At 36.0% G+C, this 19,867-nt stretch overlaps 1 protein-coding gene across 4 annotated transcripts in view; it reads left to right on the forward strand.

Annotated features, from left to right (window-relative positions):
* Window positions 1-17,168, forward strand: part of CREBL2 (cAMP responsive element binding protein like 2) — a 28,997-nt gene extending 11,829 nt beyond the window's left edge. For all 4 annotated transcript variants that reach the window (XM_077170108.1, XM_077170111.1, XM_077170110.1 and 1 more), the window contains exons 2-4: window positions 1,474-1,671; window positions 10,107-10,251; window positions 13,952-17,168. In XM_077170108.1, the coding sequence (XP_077026223.1) occupies window positions 1,474-1,671; window positions 10,107-10,251; window positions 13,952-13,956 (348 nt within the window). In that variant the 3' untranslated portion in view covers window positions 13,957-17,168. The remainder of the gene's footprint in view (window positions 1-1,473; window positions 1,672-10,106; window positions 10,252-13,951) is intronic.
* Window positions 17,169-19,867: the final 2,699 nt, after the last annotated feature.

The raw sequence follows: 19,867 nt of genomic DNA on the forward strand, positions 1-19,867 counted from the left end.
TGCTTTTACTTAGCCACATTAATTTGCTTCCTCACAGGAGAGATAAGAGGGGAGAGCAGAGGACATGTGGTTATCATTGAATATATGAGAATTTTATGAATTGGTAAAGATTTTTTTTTCTAGAGATACTTAAGGAATTTGTAAGGTTGATTTTAGTTCCTTATTTCTGGTTTATAATTAGCTTCCCTTATCTTTCCCCCAATCTTTATGGCTTATGAAATCTATAAAGTTCAGTTTTGTTAATGTAACTAGTATACCATGCTCCATCTGTATAATGACTTGCCAGTGTTTGAGTTTTGCATCTTTTCTTTTTTTAATTGCCTTTAAAGCCTCAGCAATATTATTGTCACTATGAGAAGTGACAATATAACATTTTTATTCTATGAAATTGATTTTCAGAAAGAGCTAGACATCATTCAGACCCATGTCAGAAAAACAAAGTGGATAATCAGATGTTTGGGAAATTAAAAAATAATGTATGACTCTAAAGTAACAAAGCATATTGTGTTGTGGTTTGTAAAAACTAGCTCCAAAAGCACTTCCAAAAAAGTTTTGAACAATGATATTATTGGAATAAATGTATCCATTTCAAGGTGTCTGCTTTAAAGGACATTTGTTTAAAGTATACATTCTGGTTGATGTATTTAAAAATTTATCAACTTTACATCATAATTATTTTTTGTATAAGAACTAGGGGAGGTCTCATAGATAAACAATGAAGAGGATGAACTTACTTTGCCAATCACCTAAAAATTGTGTCTAGGGAGGTAAATGAATGACAGTTATAGGCTGTACTTACACCAGTAAGGAGCAGGTAGAAATCTACTGAGACAATCTAGGATTTTAATTATGGGTTTCTAAAGGTAGGAGAGGATTATTCTAACGATTTCACCAACATCCTGTGGGCTTCTTAGGGCTGTACCAATTTGAAGGAGAATTTCACAGCCAGATTGCTTAGGATGCATATATATTAAGATTAACCATTTTAATTTTATATACATGTTTTATATTGCTTCTAATTGTTAACATTTAAAAATCATTAAAAACAAAGATGAGAAAAAGGCTATTTATAATCACATCTAACAGTGAAATCTTCATTCACCTTTCGTTGACTTCCTTTCTTCTATGTATTGTTTTGTAATATTGCAATCATATTGAACTCAGAATTTCGAATATTTTCTTGTCAGTAAAAATTCTTTATAAACAAAATATTTAGTAGTGATTTTTTAGTTTTTTTCTTGCCAACTAAAAGGAAAATTTTAGTTATTCCTTCTCTCAAAGTCTTGATATCAGAAAGTGTCAAAAAAAATTATGATGCCTAAAGCCACAAGCCATCTGATGAAATTATGCTTTCTTACTTCTATAGGCCTCATTTATTATTAGAAAATATTCTCTTTTTTTAATATGCAGCTCTAGTTGCTTTCCTGGACATAGAATAGAGAAAAAAATAATTCCTTCTCTCTTTTCCTGAAGATGGTTGGAGGCAAAGTAAAGAAGCCCGGTAAACGTGGTCGGAAGCCAGCGAAAATTGACTTGAAAGCAAAACTTGAGAGGAGCCGACAGAGTGCAAGAGAATGCAGAGCCAGAAAAAAGCTGAGATATCAGTATTTAGAAGAATTGGTATCTAGTCGGGAAAGAGCCATATGTGCTCTCAGAGAGGAACTGGAAATGGTAAGAAAACCTGTCAATAACTTATGAAAAAATCAACCTCACCTTAGTTGTGAAAGGAATGTACAATAAAACATGAAGATACCAGTTTTCACCTACCCAGCTGGCAAACACAGAAAAGAATATTAATCTTTTACTCAAGATGTGGGCAAATAAGCATTTTCATATACTACTGGTGGGAGCAGAGTGTACATGGCTAATTCATTGAAGTACTGTTTATGATAGCAAAAAAAGGAAAATAACTCAAATATGCAACACTCAAATGTGTTAACAAGGTAACAGTAGTTTAGTAAATTACACTACATTCATATATTATACTACTTTGCAGCCAATAAAAATTACAATCACATATATATTTACTTATGTAGAAAGATGTTCACAGTATATTGCTAAGGTGAAAAAGCAATATAACTATGCATAGTATGATTCCATTTGTGTTTAAACATACATATGTTTTATTCATTCAATAATTTATTTTTTGGATAGTAGCTATGGAAATGTAAAGGAGAGTAGGTAAAAGAGTCAAAATCCTGTTGCTGTGAGCTTAGGGAGAAAGTGAGAGATAGGAGAAGGTGGGTTGAAAAACTGGGACAGGCTACCTCAAGTTTTTAGAAGGTAAAAAATATGATTGGGACATGAAGAGAGCCCAAATATACACTATTCAGTAGATTTTTTTTTAACATGTTGAATTTGACTTACACTATAAATTATTTCTTGCCTTCTGCAAGATAAGCCCTTTGGGGCAGAATCCTAAGTCTGATTTAACTTTGTATACCCCAGAGCTCATTGTACACACTCTGGTATATAGCAGGTATTTAGTGAACGTTTGTGAGAAAGGAGAGAGAAAATTACTCAAATTTATTTCTTTATTTGGGAGTAGAACTAATAATGTGGCAGTTGGCAAGAAGAGATGATTTTAGAAAATGTTCTTATAAATAGAGAATGAGCTGAAAGTCCCTGTCATATTGCCATGAATCATAAGAAAAGACAAAAAAGCTTTTACATGCAAATAAAAAATATTTTTTAGGTTTAAACTTGGAACCATGTCAAAATTACATCTTAGAACATGAAAGCTGTTGCCCACAAGATAATTATTTTTAAATGTCCCTCTTACCTCCCATCCATTCCACTTCCTAGGGATTACCACTTCACAGTTTGGTGTGTAACTTTCTAGAAGTTTTCCTGTTCATCTATAAATACACACATTTTTTCATTTCTCGCTCTGTTTTTTTTACACAAAATTGGGATCAGAGTCTACATAATTATTTTGCAACTTGCTTTTTTTCTTGCCAATGGTACACGTATATCATGGATACCCTTACTTGTCCATAAATCTGCTTGAATCTTTTGAACAGCTATGTAGTTCTTCATGGTCACACCAAAATTTATTTATACAAGTTTCTGAATAATAGCTATTTCTTGACTTACTGCACTTTTCAAGGACCTCCAGCACAATGCTGAGTAGTGAGTGGTGAGAGAAGACATCCTTAAGGAGAAAGCAATTCAATCTTTCACTATTAACTGTGATGGTAACTATAGGTTTTATCAGGTTGAGGAAATTCCCTTTTTCCCCTATGTTTTGAGAGTTTTGGTCATGAATTCATAGTGAATTTTGTCAGATAATTTTTCTCCTTTATTCTGTTAGTTTGCTTCTTTTTACCATTGAGTAATATTTTAATGTATGGTTATACCATAAGTTGTTCACTTATCAACATTTAGGTTGTATCCAGTTATTGGTTATTATGAAATGCTTCTCTTTAACTCTGGTAATACTCCTTTTCCTGAAGTCTGATTCGTTCTATATTAATATAGCTGCTCCAGCTTTCTTATGATTAGTGTAGTATATTTCCCCCATCCTTTTATTTGAACCTGTCTGTGTCTTTTTAAATAGACATGCTGTGGTGATTTGCACAGCATGTAGCTGAGTCTTACTGGTTACCTAGTCTAGCTCTGCCATTTAATTGGAGTTTTTGGACCATTCACGTTTATGAAATTATAGTTGTGGTTGGGTTTATTTCAACCATCTTGCTATTTACTTTATATTTGTCCCATCTGTTTTTCTGTCCCTTTTGTCCTTTTTTTTTCCTGCCTGCTTTTGGGCTGAGTATATTTTAAGTTTGCATTTTATCTCCACTATTGGCTTACTAGCTATACCTTGTTCTTGTGTTTTAGCAGTTACTATAAGGTAGGGTTGGATAATTAGAGCCTACAGGTAAAATCTAGTTCACCACCTATTTTTGGGGAAAAAAAAATCAAAAGAAGAAAATAATTCATGGGCATGTAGAAATTATATGAAATTCAAAACAATAAAAGTTTTACTGGAATGCAGTCATGCTCATTTATTTACTTATTGTCAGTGCAGCTTTTGCACTATAGTGGTAGAGTTGAATATTTGTGACATAACTATATGGCTTGCTTAGCCTAAAATATTTACTGTTTAGCCCTTTATAGAAAAAGTTTACTGACCCTTTCTCTAACATTTACAGTATGGATCTCTAACTTATTAGAATTTGCCTTCATAAGATATTATACCACTGCATAAATAATTTAAGAATTTTACAATAGTATATTTCCATTTCCCTCTTAAATCCTTTTTGCTGCTGTTGTAATACATTTTACTCCCATATATGTTATAAACCCCACAGTTATCTTCTGAAGAAATTAAAAACTGAGAAAAAAATATTTTTTGTTTAACTTTATACTTACCATTTCTAGTGCTAGATTTTTATTCCTTTGTGTGGCTTTAAGTGATATTATTTTCTTTTGACTTAAAGTACTTCCTTTAACATCTCTTATATTAAAGATATGCTGATGATTCTCTCGGCATGTTTTTGTTTGATAATGTATGTCTTTTCATTTATATAGAAGTCTATGTTAACAGTTTATTACTTTCAGAATTTTAAAGATGTCCTTTTTGTCTTCTGAGTTGCATAGTTTCTGACAAGAAGTCAGTGATTATTTTTTCACCTTTACAATATTTCTTTATTATTCTGGGAGCTTTTAAGATTTTCTTTTTATCACTTGTTTTCAACTACTTATTTTTGATGTACCTTGATGTGATTTTCATTGTGTTTATTCTGCTTGGGATTTACTGAACTTCTTGGATATATGGAGTTTTTGGGTTTCATCCCATTTTAGAACATTTAAACCATTATTTCTTCAAAAAATGTTTTGCTCCTTTCTCCCTTTGTTTTCTGAGATTCCAGTTTCACATATGTGAGACTGCTTGATGTCTCATGGTTTCATTTTTCTAAACTAAAATGATAATTCCATCATCTCTGGGTCATTTCAGGACTGTTCTATCAACTTATTTTTCTCCTAGTTATGGGTCACAATCTTCTGTTTCTTTATGTATCGAGTAATTTTTATTGGTGCTGAACATTATGAATGTTATATATTGTTGAGTTTCTGGATTTTGTTGTCTTCCTTTATAAAGCATTGAATTTCATTTTGGCAGGAAACCAAGTGATATTTTCATCAGTTTAATCCTTTTGGAACTTTGATAAGCTTTGTTTGGGCAGGTCTAGAGTATTTTATACTTTAGGACTAGTTTAACCTTAATACTAAAGAATGATCCTTCTGAGGTCTCTACTCGATGCCTCTAGTGTTTCATAAGGTCTCTGCACTCTGACCGGATGGAACTCATTTCCCAGTCTTACTGTGTAAGCTCTGGGAATTGTTCAGTTTATAGTTTTCTGGTAATCCTTTCCCTAGTCTTGTGGCTCTATATACATGGATAGTTTGGTACCCTGAAGGACCTAGACCCCTGCATTATTTCTGACGCTCTTTTTCTACATACTTCCCTCCTCTTCACTATTCTGCCTGGCAAATTTTGGTCCCCTCAGCCCCCTCCAAACTTCAGTCTCTGTTTTCTTAACTCAAAGAATCTGGTTTACTCTACTTAAATCCCTCCCTGTGCCATAGTTCTTGCAGGAAGAAGGCTAGGTGATTTTAGGGCTCAACTCATTTGTCTTCCTTCTTTTTTGAGATCATATTCCTGTACTGCCATGGCTGAATATCTAAAAACAGCTGTTTTATATATTGTGTTTAGTTTTCTAGTTGTTTGCAGTGAGAAGGGATATTCAGTACCTTTACTCCACTGTGGCCAAAAATGGAAGTCTGATTTTCTCAAATTTTTTTAACATTACAAATTATGCTTCAGTAAACATCCTTGTAGGTGTATTACTTTAAGGTAAATTTTAAAGAAATCTACTTGTAAAAAAGGTGATATGATTGTTAATTTAATTCTTATTAAAAATATTACCGTTGCTTTTTAAAAAAAAATTTATTAATAAAACCAATTAACATACAATATGAACATTCTTTTTTCATTACATAGTTGTATATTCATCATCATGATCATTTCTTAGAACCACTGCTTTTTAAAAATTAAAATGTTATTTGTTATACATTCATAATGATTATGTTTATGAGTTAATAGTGGACTTCAATTTATTTTCAATTCTCTATTCAGAATAGGAGCCCTTATATATAAAACCTTATAGATAATGACATTTTATATATATGCACATTTATAAATACATAATATGAAATATGATATATGTATTAAATCAACACATATTTAGTGATCATAAACGATGTGCCTTGTAGTGTGCCCAGCCCTGGATTACAACTATGTATAAGAATGTCCCTGCCATCCTGTAGCTTATAGTCTAGTTGGTAAGATGGAGCAATCTACAATTAATAGTATAATACATGCTCTGATATGGGTAAGCACAGGATTCTAGGATAATAATACTCTTAGAAGGGAAACAAACTAATCTAGTGGGGTGGCGGGGGGACTGATTCCTGAAGGATGAGTGAGTATTGGCCAGGGTATTCCAGGCAGATGTAGCTGCAGACTCAGGTCTGGCGGTAAGAAACTATGCTAATTCTGGGACCTGTGAGTAGATTAATGTGATTGATTCTTAGAGTGAGATGATAGGGATGATGAAAGTTTGATGGTAGTAGGTTAGGTAGAGACAGGTCTTATGAACAATGAAGAGGAGTAAGAATTTCATCCTAATTGTATTTGAAGGCTTTTAAGCTGAAGAGTTATAGGGTTAGATTTGTCTCGGATAATCACTGTAAATACAGTATAGGAAGTAGATAGGATGAGTAGATGAGAATAGTCAGAGGCAGGGACAACCTTTAGAAAGCTATATTAGTTGATCTGAACTGCAGTGAAGGTGCAGAGAGGCAAACATAGGAGTTCTTATAAAGAGGTGTAATCCAGGAAATTAGAGGGTGAGAAGGGAGTGATTTGAGGATAATATGTAAGCGTATGGGTAGAGGAATGATGGTTCTGTACAGTAAGAGAGGTTATATGGAATGTGCAGAGTAGGTTTGGTTGAGAAAGATATAAATTCCAATTTTTAGACATGTTTAATCTGAGCTGTCTGTGGAAGATCCAAGAGGAGAGATTCAGTGATAACTAGATAGATAAGTCTAGAGCAGGGTTTGACAATTTTTTTCTGAAAAGGTCCATAAAATAAATATTATAAGTTTTGGAGGCCACACAGTCTCTGTTGCATGTATCTACCTCTGCTGTTTGTAGCACAAAGCAACCCTAGACAGTATATGAGCAAATGAGTATGTCTGTGGTTCTGATAAAACTTTATGGACACCAAAATTTCATATAATTTTCACATCAGGGAAAATTGTTCTTTTTTATTTTTTTCAACTTTTGAAAAAATGTGAAAAACATTCTTAGATGCTGGGTCAGATGTGGCCCACAGGCCATAGTTTGCCAGCACCTAGTCTAAAGCCTAAAAGATAAATCATTTCATCATTCTTTGAATGATCATATATATGATCATTCAAATCATATATAGAGTTATACCATTATTTCACATACCAAGGTCCAAAATACCTCACTGTTGGGGGCGGGGGGTGGAGTTCAAAATTTCCAACTGATTGTTACTTATTTTCAGGGGACTGAGTCCAATTGACTTAAAGAGGAGAAACTGAATTAGTGGCCTATAATAAGATTAAAAAAAAAAAGCCCTCTAATATAATACTGAATTTAATAGTTAACAAGTATGAAAGACGTAAAGCACATTACATGTTTGTACTAGCCATCTAAAGTAGGGGTGGTACATCCTGGAATCTGATTTCAGAGTTTTCTTATTTTTTATTTTTATGCCATTTTTAAATATGTAAACAGTGATATATGCACATTTATATTATAGTTCTTCAAGTTACTTACCTTTCTTAATATTTAATCTCTAAATTTTTAATTACCTTGGTTGTGCTATAAAATAACAGATATTATAGAGCATTACTATTTGCTTATGTTTTAAAATCTATTGGATCATTTGAAATGCCTCTAATAAACATTAATATAAATTACTTTTACTTTATTATAAAATTATGCTCCCCATATGTTTATAAACAGACATCTACAAGACTTCTGTCTTATGATGTGAAATGTGTCTATTCATTTGGCATTTGGGCAGAGATGCCCAGATTATTTTTGGCTCACTCTCTAGATGCATGTGGTAACAATAGAAATACAAATAAGTACCAAAATAATTTAATGTAATTTGATAGTGGTTTAATGAGAGGAAGGATAACACCAGCGATGACTTAATTTCCTGAGCTTCCATCTGAATCCTTGTCTTTGACATTGTAAAACTCCGATTCCTGGATTCAGAAGTCTGGAACAGGCTGGCTGTTACATAAATGTCTGTAGCACTAGCTGGATGGCTAGCAGTGGCGCTAGTCACAGTCTGCAGCCCAATTCTTGGATAATTAAGGCTCTAGGTAAAATTGTAGGTTTGTTTTATATTTTGTCCTTTTTACATCTTAATTCTCTTTCTCCTTAACCGCACCCCCTCCCCCATTGTCTTTTTGGCTTTCAAATTTGCCACTCTTGACTATAGGGTTTTAAATTTTTTAAATTGTACTCTTTTAATTTTATTCTTAGCTATAGAGTTTGGTTTTAAAGTACTTCTCACTGAGGTGTAAATACCTGAAAGGCTTAGCCATTTGTGGGTATCTGCATTTTAAAACAATTTATTAATCATAATAAATCTCTGATTAATGGCACACCATGGGAGATAGTCTTTAGCCTTCTTAATCAGAGCAGCACTCCAGTAAGAATCATAAGAAAATTCAGCAGCAGTTTTTTTTCTTAATTTTTTATTCTCAAATACCTTCTCATAAAAACATAAAATCGTTTAGCTAGTTTATTTGAATCAGAAATTTCAAGTACTATGTTTACATTTCACAGTGGCCTACAAGCATGATAGTCAGTCATACTTGCTAACATGCAATTGTAGATGAGAAACCTTTGCTTCTTGGTCCAATATCAATGCATTTTGTGTGCAGTATAGTTCCTTTTTTAAAAATATTTTTATTGACAGGTCTTTACACACATACAGTCCATCATGGTATACAGTCAGTGGCTCACAATATCATCACATAGTTGTGTATTCATCACCGTGATCCTTTTTTAGAACATATGCATCACTCCAGAAAAAAAACAAAAAAAAAACCTCATACATACCATACCTTTTACCACTCCCTCTAATTGACCACTAGTATTTCATCTACCCAATATATTTTACCCCTTATTCCCCCCTATTATTTATTTTTTATCCATATCTTTTTACTCATCTGTCCAACTCCCTGGATAAAAGGAGCATCAGACACAAGTTTTTCACAATCACACAGTCACATTGTAAAAGTTATACCTTTATTACCATCATCTTCAAGAATCAAGGCTACTGGAACACAGCTCAACAGTTTCAGGTACTTCCCTCCAGCCACTCCAATATATCATAAACTGAAAAGTGGTATCTTTATAATGCATAAGAATAACCTCCAGGATAATCTCTCAACTCTGTTTTAAATCTCTCAGCCACTGAAACTTTATTTCGTCTCATTTCTCTCTTCCCCCCTTTTGTCCAGGAAGGGTTTCTCAGTCCCTTGATGCCGGGTCCCAGCTCATCTGGGAGTTCTCTCCACCTTGCCAGGGAGATTTACACCCCTGGGAGTCATGTCCCATGTAGTGGAGAGGGCAGTAAGTTCACTGCCAAGTTGGCTTAGAGAGAGAGAGAGTCCACATCTGAGCAATGAAAGAGGTTCTCTGACGGTGACTTAGGCATAATTTTAAGTAGGCTTAGCCTGTCCTTTGCATGAATAAGTTTCATAGGGCAAACCCCAAGACTGAGGGCTCAGCCCATTGATCTGGTTGTCCCCACTGCTTGTGAGAATATCAGAAATTCTCCAAAAGCGGAAGTTCAGCAGCAGTTTTATACCCTCTTCTGAGAAGGGGCACATCCCTTTCATATCCTGAGATAAAAATAGGAAATAGAGCAGAGGGGTGGGATTCCTGGCAACCAATTTGACCTATAGTTCTAACTACTCTTATATCTAGGATTGCTACCAGTAGTTCCTGAACTCTGACTGTTACAATTTTATACATATTTCAGTACAAGCAGTGGTGCATGGCAATGGACCAAGGAAAAATCCCTTCTGAAATAAAGGCCCTCCTCACTGGAGAAGAGCAGAATAAATCTCAGCAGAACTCAAGCAGGCATACCAAGGCTGGGAAGACAGAAGCTAACAACAATTCCTGTGAGTACAATCTCAGGGGAATTTATTTTAAGGGAGTGATGGAAGGTAGAGTTTCTGTTAACTACTTTCCTCAGTATGGTCTTTAAATAAAATAAAATATTGATGTCCTTTGTAATACACAAAAAAGCAAATGAAATGGGATTATCTTCTAATTATTGAAATGTATTTCCATAAAGAAACTGGAAATTTTTTATTGTGTAAACTTAGTCCATAAATGGTAGTAAATAATTCTAGTTATTGTTAGTAATAATATTTTTAATGTTTTTATTTATACCTTAACAAAGTACTTTCACTTATACTTAATTGTTTTAACCAACAATTGTATTAAAGGAGTTATACTATCTATTTTATAGATGAAAAAATAGAAGAAGGGCTGATTGAGAAGCCCAAGGTCACAGAGCTGTAGTGGTGGAATCTGTCCTCACCCACTCCAGCTCTTTCTAGTACAGTAGCCCATCACTGTAAGGATTTTAGAATGAAGATGTATTTTGATTCCTTCAGGAGCACTTGAAATAATTATGAGAGAAAGTTATAGACTTTTTTTTGCATGAGCAGGCACTGGGAATCGAACCTGGGTCTCCAGTACAGCAGGCGAGAACTCTGCCACTGAGCTGCTGTGGCCGGCCCTAGACTTTTTTTTTTTTTAATTTTGTAACAAACAAACATTTTTTGCTTTAGTCTCACAGAGAAGGTGACATTTTAAAATATTAATTACCATCTATTTTCAGTACCCTGCAATAATGATATTCCTTTGCTCTTCCTCATGCAAAAACATTTTTAAAATTGTACCTTGTACATTTCACTATTATTATACACTCTAGGCATTCCTAGATTATACTACCTCAATCTTTAACATCTATTTTTCTTTCTGATTTCAATATGTCCCCAGCCCTCCTCCCCCTATCATTCTCACATGCAGCTTCATTCAGTGTTTTAACATAATTATATTACAGTTAGGTAGTATTGTGCTGTCCATTTCTGAGTTTTTGTATCCAGTCCTGTTGCACAGTCTGTATCCCTTCAGCTCCAATTACCCAATATCTTACCCTATTTCTATCTCCTGATGATCTCTGTTACGAACAAAATATTCCAAGTTTATTCACTAATGTCAGTTCATATCAATGAGACCGTACAGTATTTGTCCTTTAGTTTCTGGCTAGTCTCACTCAGCATAATGTTCTCAAGGTCCATCCATGTTGTGACATACTTCATAACTTTATTCTGTCTTAAAGCTGCATAATATTCCATCGTATGTATATACCACAGTTTGTTTAGCTACTCGTCTGTTGATAGACATTTTGGCTGTTTCCATCTCCTTGCAATTGTAAATAATGCTGCTATAAACATTGGTGTGCAAATGTCCGTTTGTGTCTTTGCCCTTATGTCCTCTGAGTAGATACCTAGCAATGGTATTGCTGGGTCATATGGCAATTCTATATTCAGCTTTTTGAGGAACCGCCAAACTGCCTTCCACAGTGGTTGCACCATTTGACATTCCCACCAACAGTGGATAAGTGTGCCTCTTTCTCCACATCCTCTTCAGCACTTGTCATTTTCTGTTTTGTTGATAATGGCCATTCTGGTGGGTATGAGATGAGATCTCATTGTGGTTTTGATTTGCATTTCTCTAATGACCAGGGACGTTGAGCATCTCTTCATGTGCCTCCATGGTTTTTGCTGAGAAATCTACATATAGTCTTATTGGGTTTCCCCTGTATGTGATGGATTACTTTTCTCTTGCTGCTTTCAAGATCCTCTCTTTCTCTTTGACCTCTGACATTCTGACTAGTAAGTGTCTTGGAGAACGTCTATTTGGATCTCTTCTCTTTGGGGTACGCTGCACTTCTTGGATCTGTAATTTTAGGTCTTTCATTAGAGTTGGGAAATTTTCAGTGATAATTTCTTCCATTAGTTTTTCTCCTCCTCTTCCCATCTCTTCTCCTTCCGGGACCCCCACAACACGTATATTTGTGCACTTCATATTATCATTCAGTTCCCTGAGTCCCTGCTCATATTTTTCCATTTTTTTTCCCTATAGTTTCTGTATCTTGTTGGATTTCAGATGTTCCATCCTCCAGTTCACTAATCCTAACCTCTGTCTCTTGAAATCGACCATTGTAGGTTTCCATTGTTTTTTTCATCTCTTCTACTGTATCTTTCATCCCCATAAGTTCTGTGATTTGTTTTTTCAGACTTTCCATTTCTTCTTTTTGTTCGTTCCTTGCCTTCTTCATATCCTCCCTCAGTTCATTGATTTGGTTTTTGATGAGGTTTTCCATGTCTGTTCGTCTATTCTGAATTAGTTGTTTCAGCTCTTCTATCTCATTTGAACTATTTGGTTTGTTCCTTTGACTGGGCCTTATCTTCAATTTTCCTGGTGTGATTTGTTATTTTTTCTGGCGTCTAGACTTTTAATTACCTTAATTAGTTTATTCTGGTGATTGCTTTCACTTCTCTTACCTAGGGTTTTCTTGCTAGATGAATTTGTTGTCTATCTGTTCTTTGATCTTCAGTTCAACTTTTTCTGGACCTCTAACTTAGGTTTTTTTTAACAAAGGATAATTTTTCAGTTCTTGTTTCTTGCCCTGCTTGTTTGGTGCCTTTTCCCTCCCCACCCTTAGGAGGGTCTACGTAGGTATTATAGACTCGAGTTGGTTTTCCCAGACTAAACTGGCCTCCTATCAGGGGGAAGAAATCACCTGCATCAGTTTTCCCTGAGGGTGAGATCCAGCAGATTAAAAGACTTTCCTGTGAGGTCTCTGGGCTGTTTTTCTTATCCTGCCCAGTATGTGGTGCGTTTGCCTGCGGGTCACACCAGCAAAAGATGTTGTGGCACTTTTAACTTTGGAAGGCTCTCTCTGCTGGGGGCATGGTGGAGACAGAGGAGAGGTTGTAGGCTGGTTTTAATGGCTTCAAATTACCAAGCCTTGGGGTCTGAATTCCTTGAGGGAGGGATTCCACCTGAGTTGGGCTTCACCCCTCCCCTGGGGAAGGCACTGGGGGGAGACAGCCCTGAAAGCAGCCCGTTTCTGCCTATGCCTGGGGCAGTTGCAGCCCGAGAAGTCCTGCGGGTGAATCCAGAGGCTGCCAAGTCTCTGTAGAAACACAGCCACTAAAACCTCCGTTTCCTCCCCTTTCCTCTTTTTCCATGAGCCCAATGAGCGACCTCTGCCTTGACCAGGTTTAGAGTCTCTTTCCTTTCCCTCTGGGAAGCCGCCTGTGGGGGAGGGGCGCCAGGCGCCGGCTGCCATGGCTTGGGGAACTCACGGTTTTGGGGAGGCTTGCAGCCGGTCCAGCTGGTCCAGATTGGGGTACGCTGTGTGTCTGGTCACTGACGTGGCTCCGGGAGCTGTTCTGTACTGTTTCTAGTTATTTAGTAATTGTTCTGGAGGACGAACTAAAATGTGCACATTGCTAAATCGCCATCTTGGCCCCTATCTCCCCGCCCTAGACTTTTAATCCTTTAAAAAAATTATGATATGATTGAAGGAATTGATAATTTTTATTAGATGAGGCAATATTTGCCTTAATATAATTTGAATGAAAGAAAAAAGCGAAATCAACCTGTTTGTTTCACTCTGAGTTTTAAAAAAAATAGCTTTTCTATGGATACTAAACTGAAAAATAATCCATTCATGTGTTTTAAAACAGATTGACCATTGACTTTAACAGCATTGGTAACTCTGATTTATTTTTTTAGGGTGAAGATCATATAAAATGATGATTCAGTGACTGAAGCCAATGTTCTGATTCCAGGGAGGATGAATGGACAACATTGCACTTCTTGGCCCTGTTCATTACCAACTGCTCAGTAGTCATCTCTGTAAATCTGCAATTTCTACCAAAATGTGTGATCTTAAATCTCAAATGGTCTTGCTTTAACATTCATCATTTAGAAAATTTACAAACATTCAGACCTGTTCTGGTTGGTGTTGCCACCATGGCATTTAACATGTTGTGATGCTTGAAAACACAGGAGTAGAGAAAAATGGGTTGAAGATTGTATTTTTGCACCATAACTCCACATTGCTTTATTGGTTATTTATGTTCTTTCCATGTTATTCATGTAATTGTGTGTGTGTGTTTTGGTGTCACCTCCTTTCATGTTTTTGAATGCCCTACAAAGAGAAACCAAATGGGCTGATTACTGACTGTAAGTTTCTCAGCCTTTATGGACCTAATCTTATTTCTTCTCTTCTTACTCATTTACTTGAGTAATGTACATTTCCTGCACGAACCATGATTTCTCTGTGAGCCATTCCAGCATAAGCTGTGAATATGTATTAACAAATATATACATTTCTATTTTTATAGTTCACAATAGTATTACCTGTTATAATGAACATGTTAGCAAAATCCACCAAGGAAGCCCTCAAGATAGCCTCTATTTAAAACCTTTGTTGCTGTCTTCTTAAACTGTATTTATTTATACAGTTTATAAAAGTTTGCTACAGCCTCATCCATTCTTGGAGAAGAGTTTAGTCACATTTTATTTTTTAGCGAAAAGTAAGCTTTCTGACATTTCAGCAGCATACATCATCTTGACAACCCAGAATATGTATGTATGTGTGTATGTATGTATGTATGTATTTCTTTTATATGTGTATATGTATGAGGGGAAGGCAGGAGTGAATGTTCACACACATTTTCTTGTGTACTCAACTAACTCGGAGAACTTTTCTGAAGAAAATAGGAGGAAGCTTGCTTCTGAGTTCGAGTTTCTGCCTCAAGAGATCTAGAGTGAAATAAGGGACAAATTAGTGTTAGATCTAATGGCTGTAGCTGTAACCAGAACATTTAATTTCTTTCCTGATGTGAGTTTCCTCATGAATGTGTTCTGAGCCAGAAAGAAAGATGCGATAGGTATGCATCTGGTGGCCTTGGCCATGCCGCCACTGTGGAGTGATGGGGTTGGGTTCTGCACCAGAGAACCTGGCAAGAGGTGCAGAAGAAAAGAGCAGTTCTTTCCAGTCCCCATCATAGCTACATTTACTTTCTTCCTCACTAACATATGGAGTGAAGCTTGAGGAATCAAGTTTATAAGATGACACTCTCGATTGTCCCAGTGAAACACTATACCTCTCTCTTTCCCATAGTTAAATCATGAGTTGTGTCCTCTGGTGCTGCTAAGTTATAACTGTCCTTCATGCTAATGAAGCAAATACTTGGCTTCCAAACAAAATATTTTGTTATAAACTGGCAGTTTAAGAGGATGCTTCACACTCTGTATTGTCGATGAGGTGAAAAAAGGATGGACCACATAGTTTAAGATTATAAGGTATTTTCCCCCTTTACTCAGGCCATGAATTTGAATAAAGTGCCTCCCCTTAGCTTGAGTTCCTAAAGACTTCTTGCACTTAGGTTGCAAACTCAAATCTCCAGTCTAGTTGTGTGTGACTACTGATAATACCACTAGCCCAGCCTGTTGGGTCTTTCTGTTTTTTTGGAGGACTAGGGGTTTAAGAGTATTTAATGCCTTTTTAAGATCATAAATACAGACAGATTAAGGACTGTTGATATTCCAGGCCTTTAGAATTTAAGTGTTTTAAATATAGTGTTCAGATTGTAGTGGGTATGTTTTTGCCATCTGATCTACTCAATTGTCTCTTTTCATTTTGCAAAACATCCCAAGACTTTATGTTGCTTTGTTCAGTACCTTTTGAATTCCTCAGAAGAGTTATTTTCAAAGCAAACATTCCAAAATGAATGCAGCTTGTCAAGAGAATGTCTCCATTGTGCTTGAAGTGTTTTTTCTCAGGTTCTAATTCTAAATTACAGGGGTATTTGAGCTTTCTCCTTTTCTTTTTTTTTGGAGGAAACTTCATACAAATAGTGTCTATGTCCTCAGATAGAGATGTGTAATTTGGGGTAAAAGTAAATTCTAATTTATTTGTGTTTAGTCCTAAATCTGTCTATTTGGTCATTGGGAATATATCAAACCAAGAGAAAGTTCCTTGGTCTTAAAAAGGAATTATTTGATTGCTTTGGGTATTGGGCTGGCTGCAAGCTTTTGGCCACTTTGAAGCATGGTGATAAATGTCACTGATTAAAACACCTGGAGCATTTCCTTCCCCATTCCAGGTAAGAAGCGGCATACTGAAATCCTGGCATCTCTCACTTATGTGAGTAATGATAACAAAAGAGCTGAGAGAAAGGAAGAAAGTGAGAGTGTTAGTGAGCTCAGTCCCTCTGGAACAGTGCTGGTCTCCTTTCTTTCTAAGTAAACAAAGTAATGTGTTCTTTTTCCTTTTTTCCCAAATGAAGAAAGATAAGGAGAAAATTCATTTGGGCTTAGACCAGTCATAGTCTGTCGTTAATTTAGCATAGACCTGCTACATCTAAGAGCAACTACATATAATATGGAATAAGTTTGACCAGTCCAAGTTTTAGGATATAGTCTAAGTTCTTTAAAAATATGTCTTCTCATTATATCTAAATAAGAATCTCTCTTACTGTGGCAAATTCATATCACTGTTTACCAGCTAACTGACAGTATTTATCAGCAGCACTACATTTAGCATTGTATTTTATTATTGAATTATGACCGACCTGATTTGGCTTACTGCAAAAAGTACAAATTTAAAGTGGACTTGCCTTTGGTTGATATAAAGGCAAGGAAAATTTAAAAACATAAATGCTACATTTCTCAAGAAATGATTTACATATTATCAATTACATATTTAGGTTTTTTTTGTTTTTTGTTTTAACATGGGCAGGCACCGGGAACTGAACCCGGGTCCTCTGGCATGGCAGCAAGAATGCCTGCTGAGCCACCGTGGCCCTACATATTTAGTTTTAAAAGGGACGAAGATTATTGTTGAACCATGTGGTGTTTGGGACATTGGAGGCATTTTTCTTTCTCTGAAGGTCACTGTACAATTATATTTTTATGAAAAATAAAAAATATATCTAAAATGGTCTGTTTTATAGTACTGACATATGTATGTATACACATAGAATAGTAAAAGGTATGGGTTTTAGACATGAGTGGCCTTGGGTCCATTTTCTAAGTGGCCTTGTAACTTGTAATTATTTAATCTCTTAGCCTATTTCCTCATCTATAAAAAGAGGGGAGGATAAATAGGAATTATTGTTAGGTTAAATAGGAATTATGAAAAAGTACTTCTTAAGTTGTAAAGAAATATGTTAAATTTAAACTGATCATATTATTCCAGTGTTTGACTATTGTTAAGAGAATCTAAATATGCAGTGTTGTAGGTATCACATGACTCAAGTCTTTTTAGCTATATGATTATGTGTATTCCTGGAATGGTATCATTGGAGGTTCTTTTTAGCAATAATAGCCTTCTATTAATTAGGATAATTTTAAGAACAACTAATGTTCTATCTGGCAGTATCATCCTATAATTATCCACATAAAGCAGCACTTGCAGGCTGCTGGGTAACTTGGTTCTCTTCTTCCTTTATTACATCCATTTTATCTTAACTTTACCTTATTCCTCCTTACTGTAGGAGTAACTACAGGGTGGTCATAAATCAGAACCAGGACTACTGTGGATAGTTGTATCAATTGTGCACTGCACAGACACCTGGATGAGGAGGTGAACGGGCCTAAAATCCCACTTATATTCCCCTTAACATGCCACATATGAAGAGAGGAGCTACCTGCTGTCTGTTCATCAAGATGCACATGAGATGTGGATCAGCCCAAAAAATGTGCCTTTTCCTCATTTGTCTGCCCTAAGGGGATATTTTTCTTAATACCTCCACCCAGAGCAGGTCCTTTTTTAAGGCTGTAGCTGGCTTATGCTGGCTCCCCAGATGCAATTCTGTGCATCTTCTCAATTCCACATTTAGTGGCATTTAATCAGTAACAGTGAGAGTATTTGTACCACAGAAATCAGTAAATGCTGAAAAACAGGGATTTTTTTTTTTCTCCCAGAAAGCGTGTTTCCAACACATCATTGAAAAAGGCCCAGTGTAGACTAACAGGACCCTGGCCAGAGCAGGCAGATTTGAGGCCCAGAGTAGATGATTGAAGGATACACAGAAGAACTCTTGTTTTTTTTTTTTTTTTTTTTTTTTTTACATGGGCAGGCACCGGAAATTGAACCCGGGTCCTCGGGCATGGCAGGCAAGCACTCTTACCTGCTGAGCCACCATGGCCCGCCCCACAGAAGAACTCTTTATAAAGCAATAGACTGCTGAAAGATGCCCATCTCAAATACCCATTAGTTCACAAGGCAGAGTTGCGACTTAAATATTCTGGATAGCAGGATAATACCCAGTCCATCTCTGGAAATGACTAAATCAGCTCAATTGTTAAAGCAAGCTCTGTCATAAGAGTTTGACACAACAAATTCACCTACATGTTGTGATACAGTTCCCCAAATGCTCCTTGGCTCAGGGTAGACTAGAGTTGGACAGCAAGCTGTGACTCACATGACTCTGCAGTAAGATAAATATTTGGCAGGAATAATTAACTGTGATCCAACAGAACCTAGTCCAATCCTGTCCTGCCTCTCAGTATCTCCTTCTTCAGATGGAAAGAAGTATCTGGCAAGCAGTTTGCAAACCCAAACCCAAAATGTAATCAAGTTAGTAGGCTGGACATGAGAATTCCTGTGCCTAAATTAGGTAGGCTTGAGTAGCCCAGAGCCAAGTAATACCAAAATTCCAATGCCTAAACCAAGTTTTGGATCTTACTACTTCAACAGAATAAAGGCCATGCCTGCCAGAACAAGAAAAGAAATTAGATTTATGGCAATCAAGCAATCAACCAGTAAGCAAGTAATAAATAATGCCTAAATAAGTAAATAAATAATGCCCCCAAAGCTGCTCAAATCCTCAGGCCAGAATAATCCTGGGCTACCACACATGGAGAAAGAAGAGAGCATTGAAAAAGTAAGGAAAAAAAAAAAGTCAATGAAAGATGGCTCAGGCCTTTTCCCAAAAGGAGGAAGAGAGCCCACATAGGAGTCAAACAGAAAATGAAATCTGAAAATACCTCTTCCTTTGTGGGAGTAGACCCACTTTTTTACTACCATGCTGTATCAAAAGTGAAAAAACTCATGCCCATAAGCCTTTTCAACTATGAAGTTTAAGAATTCCACTTTATGATAGCCAATAAAATGTCTTTAAGGCAGAGTGAAAGGGCCAGGAATGGTGAGGAGAAAGAAACATTGAGTAATATCTTTGGAAGCTGAAAGCTACAAATCAGAAGCACACAAACTGGGGTGAGAAATAAACCAGATATGTGGGCTCAGGAGATGACTCATTTAGACCATAAAGGGTCACCCAGCTAGACATACTTAAAGTATCAGATAGGGAAAGGTTGTTCCAAATACAAAGGACTCACCAAGGGGTTCCTTTAATGATCACTCCTTTAGTGGAATTTAATGGTTTACAGATCATTAACACATCAGTACATGCCTGGAGGTGACAGAAAAACATCAAGATGAAATGTCCTCTTCCATTTGTTATCAGGTAAAGAGAAAGAGTATTTCTACAAATACAATATGTGCTAATGGCATTCTGAATAAGCTTTTTAGAAACAATTTTGTTGAATAAAAAGAGGTAACCAGTAGTAAGCTAGCAGATGTATTCTAGTTTGCTAGCTGCCAGAATGCAACATACCAGAAATGGAATGACTTTT

Source organism: Tamandua tetradactyla, chromosome 7 (genome assembly GCF_023851605.1).
Source record: "Tamandua tetradactyla isolate mTamTet1 chromosome 7, mTamTet1.pri, whole genome shotgun sequence".
NCBI classification, from domain to species: Eukaryota; Metazoa; Chordata; class Mammalia; order Pilosa; family Myrmecophagidae; genus Tamandua; species Tamandua tetradactyla.